The sequence below is a fragment of the Rhipicephalus microplus genome, unplaced genomic scaffold (assembly GCF_043290135.1).
Source record: "Rhipicephalus microplus isolate Deutch F79 unplaced genomic scaffold, USDA_Rmic scaffold_34, whole genome shotgun sequence".
Lineage (NCBI taxonomy): Eukaryota > Metazoa > Arthropoda > Arachnida > Ixodida > Ixodidae > Rhipicephalus > Rhipicephalus microplus.
The window spans coordinates 1,148,410-1,170,073 of record NW_027464607.1 but is presented as its reverse complement, the minus strand read 5'-3'; the positions used below and the strand labels follow the sequence as shown (position 1 = coordinate 1,170,073).

General features: G+C 45.1%; 2 protein-coding genes and 1 long non-coding RNA gene across 15 annotated transcripts in view; 2 read left to right on the top strand and 1 right to left on the bottom strand.

Moving 5' to 3' along the window:
• The window catches only part of LOC119162986 (uncharacterized), a 130,884-nt gene extending 129,880 nt beyond the window's left edge, over nt 1-1,004 (top strand). The window contains exon 4 of the mRNA XM_075884517.1: nt 208-1,004. Coding sequence (XP_075740632.1) covers nt 208-325 — 118 coding nt within the window. The 3' untranslated portion in view covers nt 326-1,004. The remainder of the gene's footprint in view (nt 1-207) is intronic.
• The window catches only part of LOC119162985 (tRNA (34-2'-O)-methyltransferase regulator WDR6), a 996,048-nt gene that overhangs the window by 104,939 nt on the left and 869,445 nt on the right, over nt 1-21,664 (bottom strand). For 11 of the 12 annotated variants that reach the window (XM_075884507.1, XM_075884512.1, XM_075884508.1 and 8 more), the window contains one exon: nt 2,935-3,069. The exons of the other annotated variant lie outside the window; for it this stretch is intronic. In XM_075884507.1, the coding sequence (XP_075740622.1) occupies nt 2,935-3,069 (135 nt within the window). The remainder of the gene's footprint in view (nt 1-2,934; nt 3,070-21,664) is intronic. 12 annotated transcript variants of the gene reach the window in all.
• On the top strand, nt 4,446-9,390 carry LOC142786835 (uncharacterized). Of its 2 annotated transcripts, none has more exons than XR_012889176.1 (3): nt 4,446-4,537; nt 5,978-6,178; nt 9,279-9,390. It is a non-coding gene; the product is annotated as an uncharacterized LOC142786835 (long non-coding RNA). The 2 variants fall into 2 exon arrangements; XR_012889175.1 differs by lacking the exon at nt 9,279-9,390 and adding an exon at nt 8,596-8,828.

Here is a 21,664-nt window from a genome sequence, read left to right as displayed (position 1 = left end):
GCTCCTCCAGTAGGGTCTGCTGGCGGTTGCCTCAGCACGCCAGGCATTGTCCGGGGCTTCGCCGAAAACCGTAGTGGTGCTGACCCCCCTTGCACGACTTCGGCGAATGACTTCCGTAGAAAAGTGTGCGATGCGCGCTGTAGGGCTTCTCTGAAACTGACATTTTCTTGAAATTTAATTGTGAGAATTTCGTTTTCTCTTTTCCAGGCCGGGCATGAACGAGAATAAGCGGGATGGTCACCATCACAGTTTGCGCAATGGGCCTCAGCCTCAGACTTACAGTCATCAGAAGAGTGCCCTGTGGTGGCACACCTTGCGCACATGAGCTGCCCTCGACACCTTTGGGAAGCATAGCCAAATCGTTGGCACTTGAAACAACGTCTCGGGTTTGGTATATATGGTCGAACACGGAGCATGAGATAGCCTGTAGCGACTGTTTCTGGGAGTTTGTTTGTTCCAAACGTCAGTACAATGTGTTTTGTGGGGAGTTCTGCATTATTTCGTCTAATTTTAATGCGCTGCACGTGTATGACATTCTCGTCTTTCCAGCCGTCCAAAAGTTCTTCGTAGGTAAGGTCTAAAAGAACTTCATCTGATACGACACCTTTCACTGTGTTCAATGTCCGGTGAGCGGTAATGGTGAGAGGTTTGTCCCCAAATGCAACAAGGTTGCTTAGTTTCTGATACTGGATTTTGTCTTTGACTTCTATTAGCAGGTCCCCACTGGCCATCTTGGTAGCTTCGTAGCCAGAGCCGATGGTATCAGTGAGGCATCTGGAAACTAGAAATGGTGATATGTTTGTTGCTTTTCTTCCTGTGGTTTCACAATGTATGACATGATATTTTGGGAACAAGTCTTGATTCTTCATTACACATTGTGATGATGATGATGATGAGCGGTGTCTTGTAGCTCAAGGACCAAATAAAAACTGTGAGGCTGCTTCGGTGCGCCCCCTTTTCTGGGGGCGATCACTTAGGAAGGGGTTTGGTGATCCCATGAAAGAAAGCGTTTGTTCGGCAACGGCGCCTACCACCCACCACGGAGCCCAACTAGGGGACGTGGCAAAGCATGTGAACACGTCTGCGCAACACCAGCAGTAAGCCATCACTATAACCTAATATGGTTTATCCTAGGTTGGATAAGCACACAAGGTTAACCCTTGCCGCCAGAAAATTTGGAAGTAGATGGAAAAGAGAAGATGACAGGACAGATAAAAAAAGGGAGATAAAGACGAAGATGTAGAGAGAAAGAGATAGGAAAAGGCGACTGCTGATTTCCCCTGGGTGGGTCAGCCCAGGGGTGCCGTCTACGTGAAGCAGGGCCAAAGGGGTGTGTTGCCGCCACTGGGGGGCCTTAAAAGTCCAATCACCCAGCATTGGCTCAACCCCCAGGATCCCTTTTTCCCCGGACACGGCAAAGCCACGCACGGCTAGGCGTGGGAGGGAGTCAAAACTCCCCCGTTAGCTCGGGTCCGTGGTGTCGCTACACACCAAACGCCTACTCGCGCAGGCGCCCCTGCGGGGAACAAACAGTATTTCAACATAAGTATCAGCTGACACGTAAGATAGTGGAATCATACCACATCCAAAAGAAGGGACATGACTGTGTTAGCCAAGCCATGGTTGTGCTGCAAGATAAAAAATACACCTATTTGGATGCGTAGTGCTTGGGAAATATATAATAAACGACAAATAACAGAGACAATTTTGTGATCCCAATATGAGTGCTTTTTTTGTTGCACCCTGCTCTGTTGTACATGCAAAAAGAAGCTTGTATCCACTTTAAATACTTTTTTTTTTTTAACTAATAGAACTCGCAAGCATTGTGATCATCAGCTTCTGTCTATTTTTTCATGTGCTTCAACAAAATTTCTAATCATGAACAAAATCAAACAGGCCCAACTTGCCATCTTGCTGCTGTGCGGTAGAGTATCTGCTTCCCACCCAAATAGCCAGGAGTTGGTCTTCAACCTGACTTTGGCAATTTGTATTATGCTTATTTTATTTGAATCTTTTTCGATTGTTTGATCATGGACAAGATGATAATTTTTCGCTCAAAACCAACGACACAAACACTGATGCCGATGCCGGAATTTCTGTTAAAAAAGCTCTTTAGCGCTATCTAATTGTGGCCGCCACAGTGGTACAGTGAATACAGTGCTCGGCTGCTGATTCAAAATATGAGCGTTTGATACTAGTCCTGAAAACTGCATTTGGAGGCAAAATGTGCTTACAATGAGATGGGTATTGAAGAATCGCAAGTAGTCGAAATTTGCAGAACCCTTTATTATGCCAGACGTAATATTTGTTTAGCACAAACAAGAAATAGAAAAAACTAACTGAGAAGAGAAGAAGACAGTGCACAGGGCAAACGTATCAACTGGCTTTATTTCGGGTAAACTACGGAGAAGATACATCACCTATAGCACATCTACGTAGCTGTAGCATAGCTAATCAAGCATTGATCTGAAAAACTGAACTTGTTGCCGAACAAATGTATGAATCTGTCACTAATACACTCTATACCCTTGCTCTTGCTATGGAAAGCTTCCAGGAACTCCCTTCCAAGCAAATCTCTTCCCTATGGCATGCATCTTACTCATGTCGTGGTTTTAGAATAGAAAAATCCCGAATTTAGTATTGTTATCTGCTCTGCTGCAGTGGTTCAGTGACTAAGGCTGCTGACCCGCAGGTCGAGAGGTCAAATCCCAGCTGCGGCAGCTGCATTTTCGATGGAGGCAAAAATGCTGTAGGCCCGTGTGCTCAGATTTTGGTACACGTTATAGAACCCCAGGTGGTCAAATTTGCGGAGCCCTCCACTGTGGCGTCTCTCATAATCATATGGAGGTTTTGGGACATTAAACCCCACATACCCAATCAGTATTTTTACCTGAATCTTTATGGTAACACAAGAGAAACAAAAGAGCTACTCACCGGTGATTTGAGTAGAGTGTGCACTGTTTAAAATCTGCTCCTCCAGAACGACCACCGAGCTCTCCTCAGTAATGAGGTAGTTGGTGAGAATCAGCGCGTTGTCATCCCCACCTGTCACTACGAGGAGCATCCTGTCTGCAGAGCCAGAGATTTGAGCGTGAGGTGACAATCACGGGAGTTAATCACATTAGGTTCTAATGATAAAATGAAATAGTACAGTTAAGCTCATTTATAGGAGGCATGCTCCGGGCAGCAATTCTTGTCTTTTATATGAGATGTCTCTTATAAGCAGAGTACCTTGTATGCATTTTATTATCAACCAGTATTTTACTGTAGGCACACTGGTATCTTTTATACCCAATTGTCACTTATATCACTGTCTCTTATAAACTGTAATACTGCCACTTTTGCTGACTGTATACACTCTGCTATAAAAAATGTCCGGGCCTTCGTTCGTTTTCCATTTTCTTTTTTTTTTTTCATAAAAAAATTGCACTTCTGAAAAAAAAAAGCCCTTTTGTCTTCCCGATTTCCATACATGAAAACCATGCTGGGCTGGGGCTGAATGAATCAATCAAGAACTCAAAGCAGGCCAACCTGGTTGTAGCTTCCTTGTAATTTCTTTGTAGCTTTGCACTGTCAGCCCATCTCGACCTTTATGAACTGTCCCCTTTGAGGGCTTCAGCTAAAGTGCTCTTGCAGTACTTGAATTGGTATAACCCATTATGGTAAAAAAGAAGGCAGTGACTATGATCACGGGGCCCGTCAACGCCGAGCTATCGTTATAGTGAAGGGGCCTGTCAGCATAGTGTAACCATGACTAGAATAACGAGGTCCATCAGCAAAGTACTATAATTAAATAAAGGGGGCTCGTCAGCGTATAGTAAGCGTGATTGGGGTGACGGGACTTGTCACCGTATAGTGAAATTATAATAGTGACAGGGCCCGTCATAATTGCGATGCAGCTATAACGACGCGCCCTGTCACCGTAAAGCAATGACTATGATGATGATGTTTGATGTTTTATGGCGCAAGGGCCATTTCACGGCCAAAGAGCGCCAGTTCATCTTACTAAAAACATGGACAATGATTGTGATAAGCGGCTGTATAAGGGCCATAAAATTCCTCGCGGTAAGGCGGGTAAAAACATACAAGTAATAAAATCATGACCATGTCGTGAAAGGTGTGTGCGGTGTGAATAGATGACAAAAGTTGGTGATAATAAAAGACGATGGTGGATATGTATGGCATTAGCACAAGTGCCTCACTCGTTCATACCCTTGCGTCCAAGGGCCGTGAGGCAAGTGCTTTCTTGTGTAACCACCGCAGCAAAAACCTCTCTGGAGAGGTCATGCTACGGGATGCCCGGGTATATGATGAGAAAACTATGAATTTCTTTAAAAAACGCTAACAATAATTTGTGACTAAAAAGCGGTTCCCTACCGACGAACATTGCAGGGTGTAAAGGTATATGTTGTTGGTAGGGTAATGGAAAGTGTTGTTTTCTTACAGTGTCCAATTGTTTGCACTCAATTAAAATGTGAAGGACTGTCAATACTTCACCACATCTGTCACACAATGGTGGATCGCCACCGGACAAAAGGTGTGTGTGTGTCGTGTATGTGTGTCCTATCCTGAGTCTCGTTAGTATTACCTCTGTATGACGCGATTTCGATACAGGCAGCCAATGACCAAGGTGTGGCTTAATAACGTGTAGTTTGTTTTGTGTGTGTGTATCCCACTTGCTCTGCCAGTATACTCTGAGGTTTCGTTTGAGAGACGGCTTAAGATCAACGGCCGGGATTGATATGGGTGTAGGGGCAGTGCTTTTGTGGACGGATGCAGCGAGCTGATCTGCCCTCACGTTGCCTTGAATCTCACGGTGCCCTGGCACCCAGCACACTACAACATGTTGCTTGAGTGTGTATAGTGTGCATAAAATGGAGTAAAGTGAGACAAGGACTGGGTTTTTGTGTTTTTTAAGAGTGTGCAGAGCCGTTACTACACTGAGGGAGTCTGTATAAATTACTGCTTTTTGTATTTGTAATTGCTTGATGTGTTTAGCCGCCACAAGTATCGTGTAGGCTTCCGCTGTGAAGATACTTGTGCCTGGATGTAGAGGGCCAGCATCCGAAAAGGATGGGCCGACAGCAGCGTAGGACACAGAGGAGTTAGACTTGGAGGCATCTGTAAAGAACTCAGGACGTGTGTATTTGTGTTGAAGTTCCAGGAAGTATGTTCGGATATGGGCAATAGGCGCATGTTTTGTAACTTCAAGAAAGGACACATCACAGTCTATAGCCTGCCATTGCCACGGTGGCAGATATGCTACAGGAGCCATTAAACTATGTTCAAGTGAGACTCCAGTTTCCTCAGCTAGACTTTTCAGGCGAACTGAGAAGGGCTGCCTCATCGAAGGCCTGTTTTGAAACAGAATGGAGCTCGACAAATCAATAATAGTGGAGTATGAGGGGTGCTTCTTATCTGCTTTCACCTTAAGGAAATAAACAAAGGACATGTAAGTTCTCTGCAGATGAAGCGACCACTCATTTGACTCAACATAAAGGCTTTCTACGGGGCTGGTGCGAAAAGCACCCGTAGAAAGGCGGATGCCCAAATGGTGCACGGGGTCCAGCATCTTCAAAGCACTTTGTGTTGCAGACTGATAAACAATGGCCCCATAATCTAAGCGGGTGCGAATGAGGCTTCGATACAGATTCATGAGACATTGCCTGTCACTACCCCACGTAGTATGTGACAACACTTTTAAAACATTCATGGCTTTTAAACATTTTGTTTTTAGATACTTGATGTGCGGTACGAAGGTCAACTTGTTGTCCAAGATTAATCCTAAAAATTTATACTCCACATTGACAGACAGACGTTGACCGTTCAATTCAATGTCAGGTTCTGAGTGCATGCCTCTCTTTCGGGAAAACAAGACACACGTGCTCTTTAGTGGGTTCAGTCGGAATCCGTTTTCCTCTGCCCATTTGGAGACCTTGTTTAAACCTAACTGAACCTGTCGCTCACACATTACCAGGTTGCAAGATCTAAAGCCAAGCTGGACGTCGTCGACATATGTACAATAAAACATATTGCGAGGAATGGACAAGTGCAAGGAATTCATCTTGATGAGAAAAAGTGTGCAGCTAAGTACACCACCTTGTGGCACGCCTGTTTCCTGGACGAACGTTTGCGAAAGAGCCGTGCCCACTCGGACACGGAATGTCCGGTTTGACAGGTAACTTTCGATTATGTGGAACATTCTTCCGCGCACGCCAAGGTGGGACAGGTCTCTTAGAATTCCGAAACGCCATGTAGTATCATAAGCCTTTTCGATATCGAGGAATACAGAGAGAAAATATTGTTTATGGACGAAGGCGTCCCTGATCTGTGCCTCGATACGAACAAGGTGGTCTGTGGTGGATCTACTTTCTCGAAACCCGCACTGAAATGGGTCGAGCAAATTGTTTGTTTCAAGAAAATGTACAAGTCTGCAGTTTATCATTTTTTCGAAGATTTTGCACAAGCAGCTTGTGAGCGCAACAGGCCTATAACTCGAAGGTAAAGAAGGGTCCTTGCCCTCTTTCAAAATGGGAATTATAATAGCCTCTTTCCAGGAGTTAGGGATAGTGCCAGAAAACCAGATAGCATTGTACAAACAAAGTAAGGTTTTTCGTGTTTCGATCGGTAGGTTTTTTAACATTTCATAAACGACACGGTCAGAACCTGGGGCAGAAGTACTGCAGGAGTTTAGAGACATTCGCAGCTCAGCTAGACTGAACGCTTGATTATATGCCTCGTATCTAGTGCATTTGTGTTCGAGTTTCTGCTTTTCTATTCTTGTTCTGTATTTTTGAAAAGTGTCAGTATAGTGGGATGAGCTGGACACCTGTTCGAAGTGTGCACCGAGGAAGTTTGCCTGATCTTTCAAGGTGTCACCCTGAGTGTTTACAAGTGGAAGTGTGTGTACTTGTTTTCCTGCTATCCTACCGACCATGTTCCAGACTTTAGCTTCCTGTGTGTATGAATTGATCCCTGACAAAAACTTCTGCCAGCTTTCTCTTCTGGCCTGCCGACGCGTTCTCCTGCCTTGAGACTTTATTTTCTTGAAGGTGTCAAGATTTTCGGCTGGCGGTGAGTTCCGAAGCAGCCTCCAAGTTCTGTTTTGCTGTTTGCGCGCATTTCGGCATTCAGAGTTCCACCATGGCACACGCCGTTTTCCAGGGTGTCCATTTGTTTGTGGGATGCATTTTGTTGCAGCATCAATCAAAAATGCTGTGAAGTAGTTGACAGCAACATCAATGTTCAAAGTACTTATGTCATTCCAACCTAGACGAGCGATGGTATAAAAGTGTTCCCAGTCGGCCCTGTTTATGAGCCACTTGGGAACACGTCATGGACACTCAGTTACTGTATTTGTTCTCAAAACTATGGGGAAGTGGTCACTTCTGTAAAGATTACTGACGACTTTCCACTGGAGTAGAGGCACAAGAGATGGAGATACTATGCTTAGGTCTATGGAGGAGTAGGTGTTATTGGCGAGATTATAATAGGTTGGTTCTTTTCGATTTAGGAGACACGCGCTCGAGGAGAGAAGGAACTGTTCAATCAGTCGACCTCGCGCGTCATACCGAGAGTCACCCCATAGTCTGCTATGCGCATTAAAGTCTCCAAGGAGAACATAGGGCTCCGGAAGTTAATCAATTAAAGAGTGTAAATCACGTTTTTGCAGCTGATAGCTAGGAGGGATGTAGATAGTGCAGATTGTGATCAGTTTGTCAAAAAGAACTGCTCGAACAGCAACTGCCTCAAGGGATGTTTGGAGTTGTAAGTGTGTGCATGCAATTCCTTGATTCACTATGATGGCAACACCTCCGGATGATGTCATAGCATCAACACGGTCCTTTCGGAAAATAACGTATTTACGAAGAAAGTTTGTGTGTTTTGAGTTAAGGTGTGTTTCTTGTACACACAGCACTTCTGGAGAGTGTTCGTGTAAGAGCTCTTGGATGTCGTCAAGGTTTCTGAGAAGGCCCCTGACGTTCCATTGTATAATTTGAGTGTTCATGGTGAATGTAAAATAGTGCTGTGTGTACGAAAAGCGAGTGGCTGTTTAGACAGGTAGTTTGAGTTCACTTAACAGGGCCGTCACCAGGCCCTGTTATCGGCTTTTTTGTTTTCTTGGCGCGCTCCAAGGAGCCACGCCGCTCTTTCGGCACCACGGGTACCGACGTATCCATTGCCTCCTCGAAGGCACTGGATGCCCGCACGTGCGGGCTGCTAGTTCCAATTTCGGGCCTCGCCTGGTGAGGTGAGGCCTTGAGACCCGAGGACTCTGGAGTCTACGGTCTCTGTTTGGGAGTAGGCGGTGTAGCCTGGGCTACAACCACCTTGGGGGCAGGTGCCACAACCTCCGGCTCGATATGTGCGGGCCGAAGGAGTGGCGAGGGCTGGTGCGGCAGTGCCCCCTGACGCGTCGCATCAGCGTATGTAGCTCCATAGAATGGAGCGACTCTTCGCCGTGCTTCCTTAAATGTAATGTTCTCCTTCACCTTCAACGTAATTATTTCTTTTTCTTTTTTCCAGTATGTGCAGGAGCGTGAGTATGCGGCATGGTTTCCTTCGCAGTTTACACAGTGTGGTGGTTGTTTGCAGTTCTCAGACACGTGGCCTAGGACTCCACATTGCGCACAAGTCTGCCGACCACGACAGGTTTTAGAGCCATGGCCATACCTCTGGCATTGGAAGCAACGATGAGGGTTTGGTATGTACGGCCTGATAGATGTCTTTGTGTACCCTGTTTGAATAGATACCGGTAGTTTACTGGATGCAAATGTGAGTATTAGGTGTTTCGTCGGTGTTTCCTTATTATCTCTTCTAATAATGATTCTCTGCACATTAGTGACATTTTGGCTCTTCCATCCCTCCAAAAGTTCAGTCTCAGTCAAGTCAAGTAAGTCCATGTCAGATACCACTCCGCGAGTTGTGTTCATCGATCTATGTGGTGTTATGGTTATTGGTATGCCACCGAAATCTGAAAGACGGTCTAGCTTTTCAAATTGTTCTTTGTCACGAATTTCGAGGAGAAGGTCTCCACTAGCCATTTTGGTTACCTTGTATCCTGTGCCAAGAGTTTCGGTAAGACACCTAGAAACCAGGAAAGGAGAGACGGTTCTGGCTTGCTTTTCAGTTTTTTCACAGTGGATAACATGATAGTGAGGATATGTTTCTTTGGGCTGGTTAAAAAAGTTTATATCATCGGTGCATACCCGCTTTAAGCCGGTACGATCAGATAGTAAGGGGAATGCTCTGTGCATGCCTGTCTTATTTTTGTTCAGCAGCGTTGGCGGCCACCCACCACGGAGCCCAACGAGGGGACGCTACAAGTTTGCGGATGCTGAAACCTGCAGACGCCAGCCGTACAACGCCACTATAACCCAATGCGCCTAGACCAAGGTAGGCTATTTGCACAGGGTTAACCCTAGCCGCCAGGAAGTTTGGAAGTAAACGGAAGAGACTAGAAGACAGGACAGATAAACAGTAAGAGATAAAGACGAAGATGTAGGGAGAGAGAGAGATAGGAAAAGGCGACTGCCGATTTCCCCTGGGTGGGTCAGCCCAGGGGTACCGTCTACGTGAAGCCGGGGCCAAAGAGGTGTGTTGCCTCTGCCAGGGGGCCTTAAAGGTCCAATCACCCAGGGTCGGCTCAACCCCCAGGATCCCCTTTTCCCCGGACACGGCAAAGCCACGCACGGCTAGGCGTGGGAGGGAGTAGAAACTCCCCCGTTAGCTCGGGTCCGTGGTGTCGCTACACACCAAACGCCTGCTTTCACAGGCGCCCCTGCGGGGAAAGCAATGACTATGGTGAAGGGGCTCGTCACCATAGTGTAATGGTAAAAATGAAGGGAGGGGGCATTGCCATAAATTTGTAGTTTGAGACCCCACCGCCTAGCGGTTATGGTGTCGCAGTGGGTTGACGCGCAGTTGGAGATGCGGTCATGCCGCAGGGTGTCAGTTCGAATCCCGTTTCGTTATTCTTTTATTTTTTTTCAACTTTTTTATAAGAATGCATCAATATTGACATTACAGCTGTCCAGAAATCAAAAGTTTGTTATTTTTTATGAAAAAATCACGTCATTGTTTGTGCCGGTTGTTAGCCCTACCATGTTGATTTTTTGAGGTGCAGTGGATACGTTGTTAATGTGCAACATGCATTGTTGGTGTGAGAGTTCAGTTCGAGTAGCGCAGACAAATTGAACTTTTCTCTTTCTTTCCTGCTTTCACTATTGTTTCGAGTAATGTTGCCTATTTTAAAAACAGCATCCTACAGTGGAGCAATGGGAGGAGCCGCTGGCCAGCGAGAACCTGGACGATCAGCTGAGTTGAGGTTCTCGTTGATGGATTCGGCTCGCTGAGGGGCTGCCACAGAGCTCTGGTCTGAGCTCCCCCCAAACGTAAAATCTACTGCAGTACTGCAAGTGTAGCGAGTTTTCACCACCACCAATGAAAGCGCACACGTGCACAGACACTACCGCATCGAGGCAAATAGTACAGGGTGCTGTAATAATGTATGAGGTGGCTCGTATTAACAACGCTGCCTATAGTGACGGGCCTCGGCATAGTGCTGCTGTTCGTGCTGTTACTGAAGTGACGGGAGAAGTTTTTATTTGTTTTTTTTTCTTTACTGATGCGCGAGGTGACTGCGTTCAAGCTCCCTATGATTAACTTCCCTCATCATACGACACATCAATGCTGCTAGATGCACGTTCATTCTCGCTTATTCAATTCATCAACTCGGTCACACGTTGTGGTTTACTCAAGCCCGCAGCCACACCAGCCAGTGTGCACTTGCAAATTAAAGCATCCAGGCGACCGTTCATGCCCACGACTTCAGCGCGCTTGCATTTGAATCGCTGAGAACAATATTGAACATGTTTCACTCCACAAGACAAGCGTCGTCTCAAGATGGGAAGACAGCTACAGAGAGCACACCCCTGTGTGAGTATCTACTGCATCGTTGCGAGCTCGAATGTATATGCTTGCATATAGCAATAGCACACTGTCATTAGACTAAAGCGATGCACATATGCCCTTGATTGAAGGAGCCGATTCAATCACATGAATAAGTCTGTGTGTGTGATTTCAAGCAAAGTAGGCCTGAAGTCGGAGCTACATGAATTGTAGTCATATGTACTGTGGTTTTGGGACTTAGTGAAACATACTGTCCAACCACGCAGCCCTCAGGGTAACACGTTCTATGTTGACCTGCATAATGTTTGGCATCAGCCCATCTGTCGTCATTATACAGTGACATGAAAAATGCGCAGAACGAATTGATTTGGGAGCATCACATTATATGTGACAAATTATTAGTCGGAGTTACAGTATCCATGCAAAGAAATGGAAACCCCATTGAGGGTGGCCATTCAATGGGATAATAAACTGAATTCAGATGCATACAATGAAAGCTGCTCGCCCAGCGCAGTATCAATCGGAAATCATCGGGAAACGTCTTCTTTCCACGTTGGATGTAAAGCAAAGTTGATAGTTATTTCTCCTATTAATGAACACGATTATCATTTAAAAAAAGTAACATTACTTTAAACAATACTGAGAGAATCAAATTAAAAAGAGCACAATCCACACCGATGTCGGACACCAACGACACTGCACCACGAAATCTACATGGAAGAGCTGTTGAACAATCGTCGCAGAACGCAACAAGGTTTTCTTGCTGCATTACCTTGAAAGAAAAAAAGGCAAAAAAAAGGAAAACATTCAAATAGGGGAATTCAAACTGACGACCTGCATCTCCAACTGCGTGTTAAGCCACTACGCCACCAGAGCAGCTAGACGGCGGCGTCTAAAACGACTACAAACTTACGGCAACGGGCCCCCTCATTTTTACTATTACACTACGGTGACAGACCTTCTCATTGTAGCCATTGCTTTACGATGACGGGGCCGTCTCTATAGCTGCATCACTATTATGACAGGCCCTGTCACTGTTATGATTTCACTATGATGCCGAGCCCCCTCACATCAGCGATAGTACTGCGCTGACGAGCCCCGTCACTATAGTCCCGATTACACTATGTTGACAGGCCCCCTCACTTCAAAGATACTACTGAGTTGACAGGCCCCGTCACCATAGTCACTGCCAAAAAAATGGCCTAGCAGACCGACACAAAAGGACAAAGTGTTAGAAAAATTACTGCTGGCAGGGACCAAACCTGTAATTTCTGAATAATGCATATGATGCTTTACCAACTGAGCTACAGTTTTGGTCATCCCCTGTCTAGCGCTCTGTCCACTTGTGTCGGTTTTCTGGGCCCTTTCTTCTTTACCGTAATGCGCTATATACCAGTTCAAGTACGATGAACCAACTTGCACAATCTTCAACACTTGTGCTCTTTCAGATTCTGAGCTCTGCTTGCCAACTTTGGGGCTATATACAGCTCGTAAACTAGTGCTAGTGGCCTTGACGACGAGTGTGGAACACTTTTGTTTTGCCTGTTGGCATCATGTAGCATGTGATCTTATTATGAGCGTGGAGCTGACTAATATTCCTTCGCATACTACCTGAAGGCGTCAAGTCTGCCAGAACAAGACCCTCACTATAAATAAACGAAAGTAGAAATTTAAAAGCTCGTGTTTTATAGTAGAAGATATGAGATTACAAGGGTCACGTGTGCCAAAGTTGTCTGTCGCAGCCGGTGTCCGTAACCAATATTGCACAAAATAGGAAAAAAAACTAACTAAAGGAAAAACAACCAGGACACAATGAGATTCAAACCCGGGTACCCTACGTGCCAGGCCAGTATTCCACCACTGAGCCACGCAGCTGCTGTGTTTATTTCTTCAGTGATCTTGATCAAACTGCACAGGATTATGCAGTTTTTTTCTGCTAATTTCAAATATTTAATTAGTTCTCATAACTCATCATGTTCGTGAGATAATTTAAGTTCACCTTCTATTGCTTAAGGCCTCCATAGAAAAAAAAGTACCTACTTAAGTGATATTTCAGATATGCCGACATGGACTAATGACTAAAGATTGAAAGTATGCAAGAGTTTTTTTTTTGTTTCTAGGCCCTTTATGGTTATTTTACAGCAAAATGAGCTATTCATTTTCAAAAGCAGTTGGAATTGTGTTACAATTTCGATGAGTAATTAATTAAAAAGATTTGTGCTCCAAATTCTGCTCCTATGCTTGCATTCTACAACACACATACACGTTTCCATTGCAAAAAGAATTATTGTTGTACCTGCCCTAGCTGCAGAGATATATTGAGGCCTCAAAATTGAACAGTCATAAACTTTTTTGAGACAAATGAAAAAAAAAAAAAACTGAAAACACACAGTTTTTTCAAAAAGCAACAATCATGGTGTGGATGTTTTGCAATCCTCATAAAGTGCTCATTAATTCATAGAATAGCTTCTAACACAGGTTTTGGCAAGTTATGAAGAGGCCTCGAAGTTGGTTCTCCATTTTTTTTGCAGGTTCTGCATGTTAACAGCACCAAGAATCTGGACAGAATAAAATTACAAGAAAATTACCACTTCCTGGTGCGTGAAAATTTGCACAGAGATAGAAAAATACTTGCAGAAACCAAATATGTCAATTTAAAAACAATGAATTTTTTGTCACTTTTTGGTCTCAAAGACCAATCTGCCCTTTTAAGTCTTCTCTTTGCCCATGCCCTTAAGTCTTCCCATGTGTCAGCCCAAAAGGTGTGGCAGTCTCATGCAGAGGCACAACCTACATCTTTTTTATTGTCACGTGACATCTGAAGTTGGTCACTGCAGATGCGCTATAATTTGTTGCATGTGTTCTTTTTATTGCATGCATAGAACTGTGCTCACTGTGCTTCATGATGCTACTGCCTGTTTTTCTGCATCACTTTTTTGTGTGATGTATAGATATGAAGGGTCACATTTCTCATGTTTTGTTTAAGAAGAGTGCGCAGCACGAGGCAGCGCTATTCCTGTTACGCCTACCAACAGTAACACTTGTCGACGTTGCCACCAAAAATTTTGGGCCCCTGTCCGACAAAATTAAGTGGCTGGCTCCCAGAACGTCTTCCAGTTTCTGGTGCACTAGTCGCAAGGCTATGTGACATCTGGTGGAGGTGCTGCTATCCCATGCCCAAGCCGTACTTTAGAAGCTGGAGCACCAGCCGCCTTTGTGCGCCTGCAGTTGACGTTGCCACCAGCCAGCGAGCAAGCTGCCGATTGCAAAACTTGACTTCGGAGTTTAGTCCCTTTTCTACCGAGATGGCAACGAAGAAGACAGACGCTAGCACAAGCGATCTAGCTGCGACACCGATAGTCCTCCAACAGACAAAAGAGCTGCCAAAGTTCCACGGCTCACCGTAGGAAGACGACTAAAAATGGCTAAACAAGTTCGAAAGGGTAGCTAGCTTCAACAAGTGGGACGAGGACAGTAAGCTTCAGCATGCCTTTTTTGCATTGGAGGACCCCGCCAGGGTGTGATTTGAGAACCCCGAAGTATCGCTGTCTTCTTGGCAACTATTCAAACAGATACTCCTGGAATCGTTTCCTTGTGAAAATGATAAGGAGCACACGAAGTTGCTACTTGAAGGGTGCATGCAACAGCCTGGTGAATCTGTTCTATTCTATGTGGAAGAAATGCTTCAGCTTCTTAAATGAGCATACCCAATAATGTCTGAAAACAAGAAGGTCCGTTTCTTCATGAAGGGCGTAAAAGAAAGTCTTTTTGCTGGCCTTTTACAGAACACTCCCACTACAGTTGAAGACTTCTTAAAGAAAGCCAGCCACATAAAAAAATCGCTGCAAATATGTGCAGCAAGGCACTATGACCTGCTACCAATGACTATGATGGAGAGCAGCGCCCATGATAACATTGCCCACGACGATAGCCTCAGAGACGTAATAAGAGCCGTTGTCCAGTAGGAACTTCGTATGTTGTTTCCTACTTTGCAACCACAGCTGTCGTCTCTCAGTAGTGTAATAAGAGAAGAAGCTCAGCATGCGCTTGGCACCTACGAACAATGCGAAGTCATAGCAGAACCACAACGAATGACATATGCTGCCGTCGCTCACGGTTCAGCACGTCCCTTCATCCTATGCCAGGGCAACCCTGTGCCACAACGCTGTCTTCCACTTCCACACATGACCAGCCATGCGCTTCTGGTTCACCTGGCTGTCCTGAGGAAGATTGATGTATAGCATGCACCGAACCAGCAACCACTGTGTTACCACTGTGGAGAAGCGGGACACATCTACTGCCATTGTCAATACAGACAAATAGATCTAGGTGGGTTTCCAGCCTCTGCACTGTGCCCGCAACGAAGTGAAAGACCAAGAGATATTGCAGAGTACCTCAGCGCCACTGAATGGAGGCCCCGGAATTTCTCCTGCTCACCTTCGCCTACCTGCCACTCTTCACAGGAACGTCGGTCACAATTTGCGGGTGTACGTGGCCGGTCGCCAAGCCGGAGAAACTAAACACTGCAGTCACTGGGGGTGTGGTTGATGTGGCCAAAAGTTCTGAAACACCTCCGCTGCGGATGACCAGCCTAAAAGTACACATTCGGCGACAAAGCGACGCTTTCCCCAGTCTATGTCATGAACCGAATGAATCTGTGCTCGACGAATACACTGTGGCGGGACACATAAATGGACAACATGAGGCAGCCGTGACCAAATCCAACACCCAAACTGCAACGCAACATCAAGAACGACAGACTTTGACGTATTTATTGATGGTCACAATGTTAGTGCACTCGTGGACACAGGTGCTGACTATTCCGTCATTAGCTTAGCCACCGAGTTAAGAAAAGTGAAGACTGAGTGGGATGGCGCAAAGATGCGCACAGCTGTTGGTAACCTAATCATGCCAATTGGAAGGTGCACCGTGAGAGTCACAATACACGACGACACAGACACATACACAGTCACGATTACAATACTTTAGCAGCGTTCTCGAGACGCAATACTCGGCATTGATTTTTCTCAATGGGCACGGCGGCGTCATCGATCTGAAGTCACAGTCGATTACGCTTTCAAGAGACCAAGCAGTAAACCGAGACCCCAATGCTGAGTAAGCCGCACCCTTGATAGTGCTCAAAGAAAATGTTAGCCTCAGACCCTACCCAAGTATGTTCGTTACCGTCGGCAGCAACACTTCAGATGAAATGGACGGTATTGTTGAAGGAATTGCTGAGTTACTACTGCTTCACCGAGGCATCTGTGTCACAAGAGGTATCACTAACTTCAAAAACGGGCACGCCCAAGTACTGCTCACAAAGTTCCCAGCGGAAACAAGGCACCTCAACAAAGGCATGCCTATTGCTTTTATAGAACATCTCGAAAAAATCAGCTACACATTCAGCATGACAAACTCGTCATCAGAACACGTAACCAAAGTACCAGAACCAAAGCCCACATTTAACATCAACCACGATCTGCCAGCGCATAGAAAAGAAATGTTAATTAACCTTCTGTAGCAGCACAAAAACTGCTTTTCATCATCATCGAAAATCAAACAAACAACAATCACCAAGCACTGCATTCTCACAGACAAATCTGCGCAGCCTGTTCGCCAAAGCCCTTATCGAGTAGCGATGAAAGAATGGGAGGCCATCAAGAAGCAGGTTGACAATATGCTACGTGATAACATCATTCAACCATTGCAGAGCTTTTGGACATCGCCTGTCGTGCTTGTCAGGAAGAAGAATAGGACGTTGTGATTCTGCGTGGATTATCGTCAGTTGAACCATGTCACAAAAAAGACTGCAACACCTTAGACCAGCTAAGTTATGCCAAATACTTCTCCTCAATAGACCTAAAAAGTAGTTATTAGCATATAGAGATCGACGAATGGGACAGGAAAAAGACTGCTTTAATCACGCTGGATTGCCTTTATGAGTTCAAAGTCAAGCCATTCACACTTTGCACAGCACAGGCTACTTTACACAGGGTTATGGGCATGGTCTTGATCAACTTGAAATGGCAAACATGCCTTGTCTATTTGGACGATGGCAGTGTCTTCGCAGCAAACTTCGAGGAACACCTGAGCAGAACGAGGGTTGTGCCCGAAGCAACTGAATCTTCCGGGTTGACTCTCAGACCGGACAAATGTGAGTTTGATTGCCAATAGTTACTGTTCCTCGGCCATGTTGTCAGCAAAATGAAGTAAGCTTGGACCCATGAAAAACTTCGGCCATTGCTGGCTTTCCACAGCGGATAAAAAAGCTCTCCGCCGGTTTTGGAGATTATGTGCCTATTATAGGCATTTTGTACCAAATTTCTCCAATATTGCTAGGCCACTGACACGACTGACAAAATCAGACGTCGAGTTTGCGTGAGAAATTCCACAAACCGATCCATTTGCAGAGCTTCAGCGCTGCTTTCAGTTGCTACGAGTACTGCCACACATTTATGAAAATGCGACGGAGATCCATACAGACACAAGCAGCACAGGCCTCGGCGCAGTGCTAGTACAAAGAAGAAACTTCCTCGAAAATGTCATAGCCTATGCGAGTTGATCTCTTTCGAAAGCGGAGGGAAACATTCGACCACCGAAAAGGAGCGCCTCGCCATTATCTGGGCAACAGCCAAATTCCACCCTTCCCTATACGAACGGCTGTTCAAGGTAGTTACTGACCACCATGCTCTCTGCTGACTTGCTAACCTGAAAGACCCATCAGGCCACCTAGCACGCTGGAGCTTGAGACTTTCAAGAGTTTGATGTCAAGGTCGTTTACAAGTCTGGACGCAAGCACTCGGATGCCGACTGACTTTCACGCGCACCCGTCCACGCTGCCGTGCAAAGATGCAGATGACAAGTTCTTTCTCGGAGCGATCTGTGCTACACAATTTGCTGAAGAACAGCAAATCGACCCAGACATGCGCACCTTGATTGAGTACTAGGAAGACAAGACCTCATTCACTCCGCAAGCTTACAAATGTGGTCCATCTTTATTCTGCCTGCAAGACGACGCTCTCGTGAAAAAGACCTTTTTCCCAAACAGAGCAAGTTTCCTCCTTGTCGTACCTACGAAACTTCGCACAGAAAATATGCAAGCTTGCCACGATGAACCAGCATCACGTCACCTCGGATTCACCCACACACTGGCAGGAATTCAAAATAAATACAACTACCCCAACCTCATTGCTCACACGGCGCTCTACGCAAAAACATGTTGAGACTATCAAGGACGCAAGAAGCACCTCCAGAAATCTGCTGGCTATTTAAACGCGATTGAACCACCCTCAAGAACTTTTCAGCAGCTTGAAATGAACCTTCTCGAACCACTCCCGACATCCGCTGATGGCAACGAATGGATCATCCTGGAAACCGATTATCTTACTCGTTTCGCCAAAACAAGGCCTCTCCCTAAGAGCATCACCACAGAAGTCACGAAGTTTTTCACCGAAAACGTTTTACTGCGACACGGGGCGTCCAAGGTGCTTATCACTGACAGAGGAACGGCGTTCACGGTTGACCTTACGCAAACAATTTTGCACTACAGCTGCACAAGCCACCAAAGGACAAACCTCAGACAAACGGCCTCATTGAGTGTCTGAACAAAATCATTGCGAACATGCTATGTATGTAGACATTGAGCACAAATACGGGGACGTAGTTTTACCCTATGTGACGTTTGCATACAACACCAGTGCAGGAAACGGCAGAGATGACACCATTTATATCGCCCTATAGAAGAAAAACCGTGACAATGCTCAAACCAGGCTCCCAAACACGACTGACGAAAATAACTTTGACCTTGGCCTGAAGTAACAAACATGCTTCGTCTATTTGGACGATGTTGTTGTGTTCCCCTGTCAAAAAACCATACCAGTTCATAGCAATCGATCCTAAATGGAGTGAGTTGAAAAGCAACTGGGATGTGGTGCTTCAATGTGGAGGACCAATTGGACCACACAGTTATGATCAGTCATTCGAATAGGTCCACCAGTTTCCTATTGGTCTCCCAATTGCAATGTTTGTTACTTCAATCGGTTGCACACATCCTAATCGGTAAACCACTAGAATAGTGAATTCTAACTGGCCTCTCAATTGGAATGCTTGTTGGTCCAATTGAATAAGCACACCCGAATGGGAAATACTTTGCAATTAAAGGAGACCCTTTATTGGAAATATTCTAGTTGTAAACACCTCATGTTGTAAGTGTTCAACTGGTTGTATAGTAGAAACAAGGAATTTAAACTGGCTGACCAGCTGAAGACCAGTTCTCTTCAACTGGTTAACCCTATGAAGCGCCATGTGCAAGTTCCGTGAAGTTGGCAATGAGTAAGGTAGAAAAAATTTTGTAATATCTTTTCCAAAATCATAAAACACCTTACTATAGTACTATATCTGCTACAAACGTTTCTTGCCACATCACATCTTTATGATGCAAGCAGCCACCGCAGTTTATTATTACAAGAACACAGTGAGAAAACGACCGAGCAAGCGTTGCTTTACTACAAACAACCCTCCCAAAAACGCTGCAATCGAAGCGATAAAGTAAGGTCAAAGTACACTTTAAAAATTAATTTCTCATTACAAACTTTTGTAATGTCTTTCGATGAAAGCAATAGTTGTGTAGTTTATATTTTCATAAAAGTGCATGCACTCACAGTGCAAGCACTGCAGCAAGTGCCATCAGCATCATCATCACTACTAGACTGCACACCACCACAGCGGACACCAGTCGCAAGCTTTTTTTATACCGGCGTCTTTTATATCTAGCATCTTTGCAGTAATCGTGTTGGCCTGATCGATTGATTCAGCCCTATTTCTTTACAATCAAAGCAAGTATCTCATTTTTGAACCACCTTAACTGCTGTATTATTAGCACCTTTTGCACATTTTGCTCCTTACCCTAACTAGTGTTGGCTCGCGACTGCAGCGGACACAGTGCACGGGCGGAGCCAGCATGAAGTGTGGGCGCTACAGTACACGGTAAGTCTTGTTACATCGATAACATTTCCATCCTTTGTGTACAGATAACCACACTCGTCTAGAACACTCCGATAATGCGCTCCGAATCGTACTATTCATGTTGGCATGCATGACTGCTTAGGACGAATGCTCACGTGTGGACTATCTCGAAGTACACGATCTGGGAAGTGCCAGAGCGCGCAGTTACAGCGTTTTAAACTAGTGTGGTAACCTCTTTACTACAGCCATGTAGCTCAATTTTTTCTCTGTCTTATTATATTTTTCTTTCAAGCAGTCTGCCTGCATGATTGCTGATGCAACGCGGTATAAAGAAAGAACTCTGAGCAACAAGAATATATCAGCGACCTCCTTTCCAGAAGCTACTGTAGAGTGAGCAGCAGTTTGACTACAAATACCCTTGCTACCACGAATTGGGAGTTGTGCTACGAAGCTCGCTCTGTACGAGACAATTTTGCCGAACTATTGTTGTCTAAAAAGGCTGTTCATGTTGAGCACCAGTTTGCTTTCATTAGATGACCATTTGCACTTAGCCAGTTAACCAGTTGGGAACCAGTCTATTTTAACTGGCTGACCAGTTGAGCACTTGTTACTTTTAATTGAATAACCACATCTATTCAATTGCTTAACCAATTGAACACCACGTACCTTTGACTGACCTTCTAGTTGGACACCAGTTCTCTTCGACCGGCAAACCATTTAGACGCCAGCTAGCTTTAATTGGATGACTACATCTATTCAAATTGGTTAACCAATTGAACACCACCTAGTTTCAACTGGGGGACCATTTAGGATTAACTGGATTACCAGTTGCACACCAGTGGACGTCAAACTCTGCACGTCAACTCAAAGAGATATGTCTTTAACGAGTCATCTCAAAGTGTCGAGGAACTAACATAGCTACCACGCCGTACTAAAATGCCCTGCCACGCTACGCATGCTGCTCGTGCGCATACGTCTTTTTCGGTTATCTACACTAACATACGAAGCATTCTTTCAAAACGAGACGCGGTATCAAACCTTGTTTCATCGTCTGGGAGTAACCTGCTCATATTAACAGAAACGTGGCTTAATCCCAATGTTTTTGATGCGGAAATACTGGAAGACCTGCCAAACTTCGAACTAATCCGCAAAGATCGGCAGGGAGCAGAGGTGGTGGTGTCCACATTTCCATTAAGAAAGAACTTTCATATACGTTCCGACCTAGAAATTCTATGAATCCTATGTCCTTCCAAGCCACAACTTGCTCTCGTTGGTGTGTGCCCCCCAAACAATTCTTCAGATTTTTCTATGAAATTAAACAACATCTTAAGCCAGCTAGTCAAAAAGTACCCGAACGCGCTCCTTCTACTTTTCGGAGATTTTAATTACCCCAACATTGTTTGGTCAAACCCTCCACTAAGTTTTGGGAATCTGGAATCTAAAGAACTCGTACACGTCTGCTTAAACTTCAACCTCACTCAAATGGTAACCAAGCCAACACGTGTCACGCTGGATAGTGCTAACATCCTTGATCTAGTATTGTCTTCAAGCCCTGAAACACTATCTTCCATCACCTACCTTAAAGAAATAAGTGACCACAAAGTAATTCATGCCACTTTTTCTCCAACCCAGCCCGTGCGTCAGTCACATAAGAAAATCATTCGTCTCTATAATAAGGAGAATTACTTAGCGATCAATAACGAACTTGAACAATTTTACGAGGAATACGAAGCAACATTTAAAGAGCGCGACATTCATGAAAAGTGGTCTCTTTTCAAAGAAAAAATAG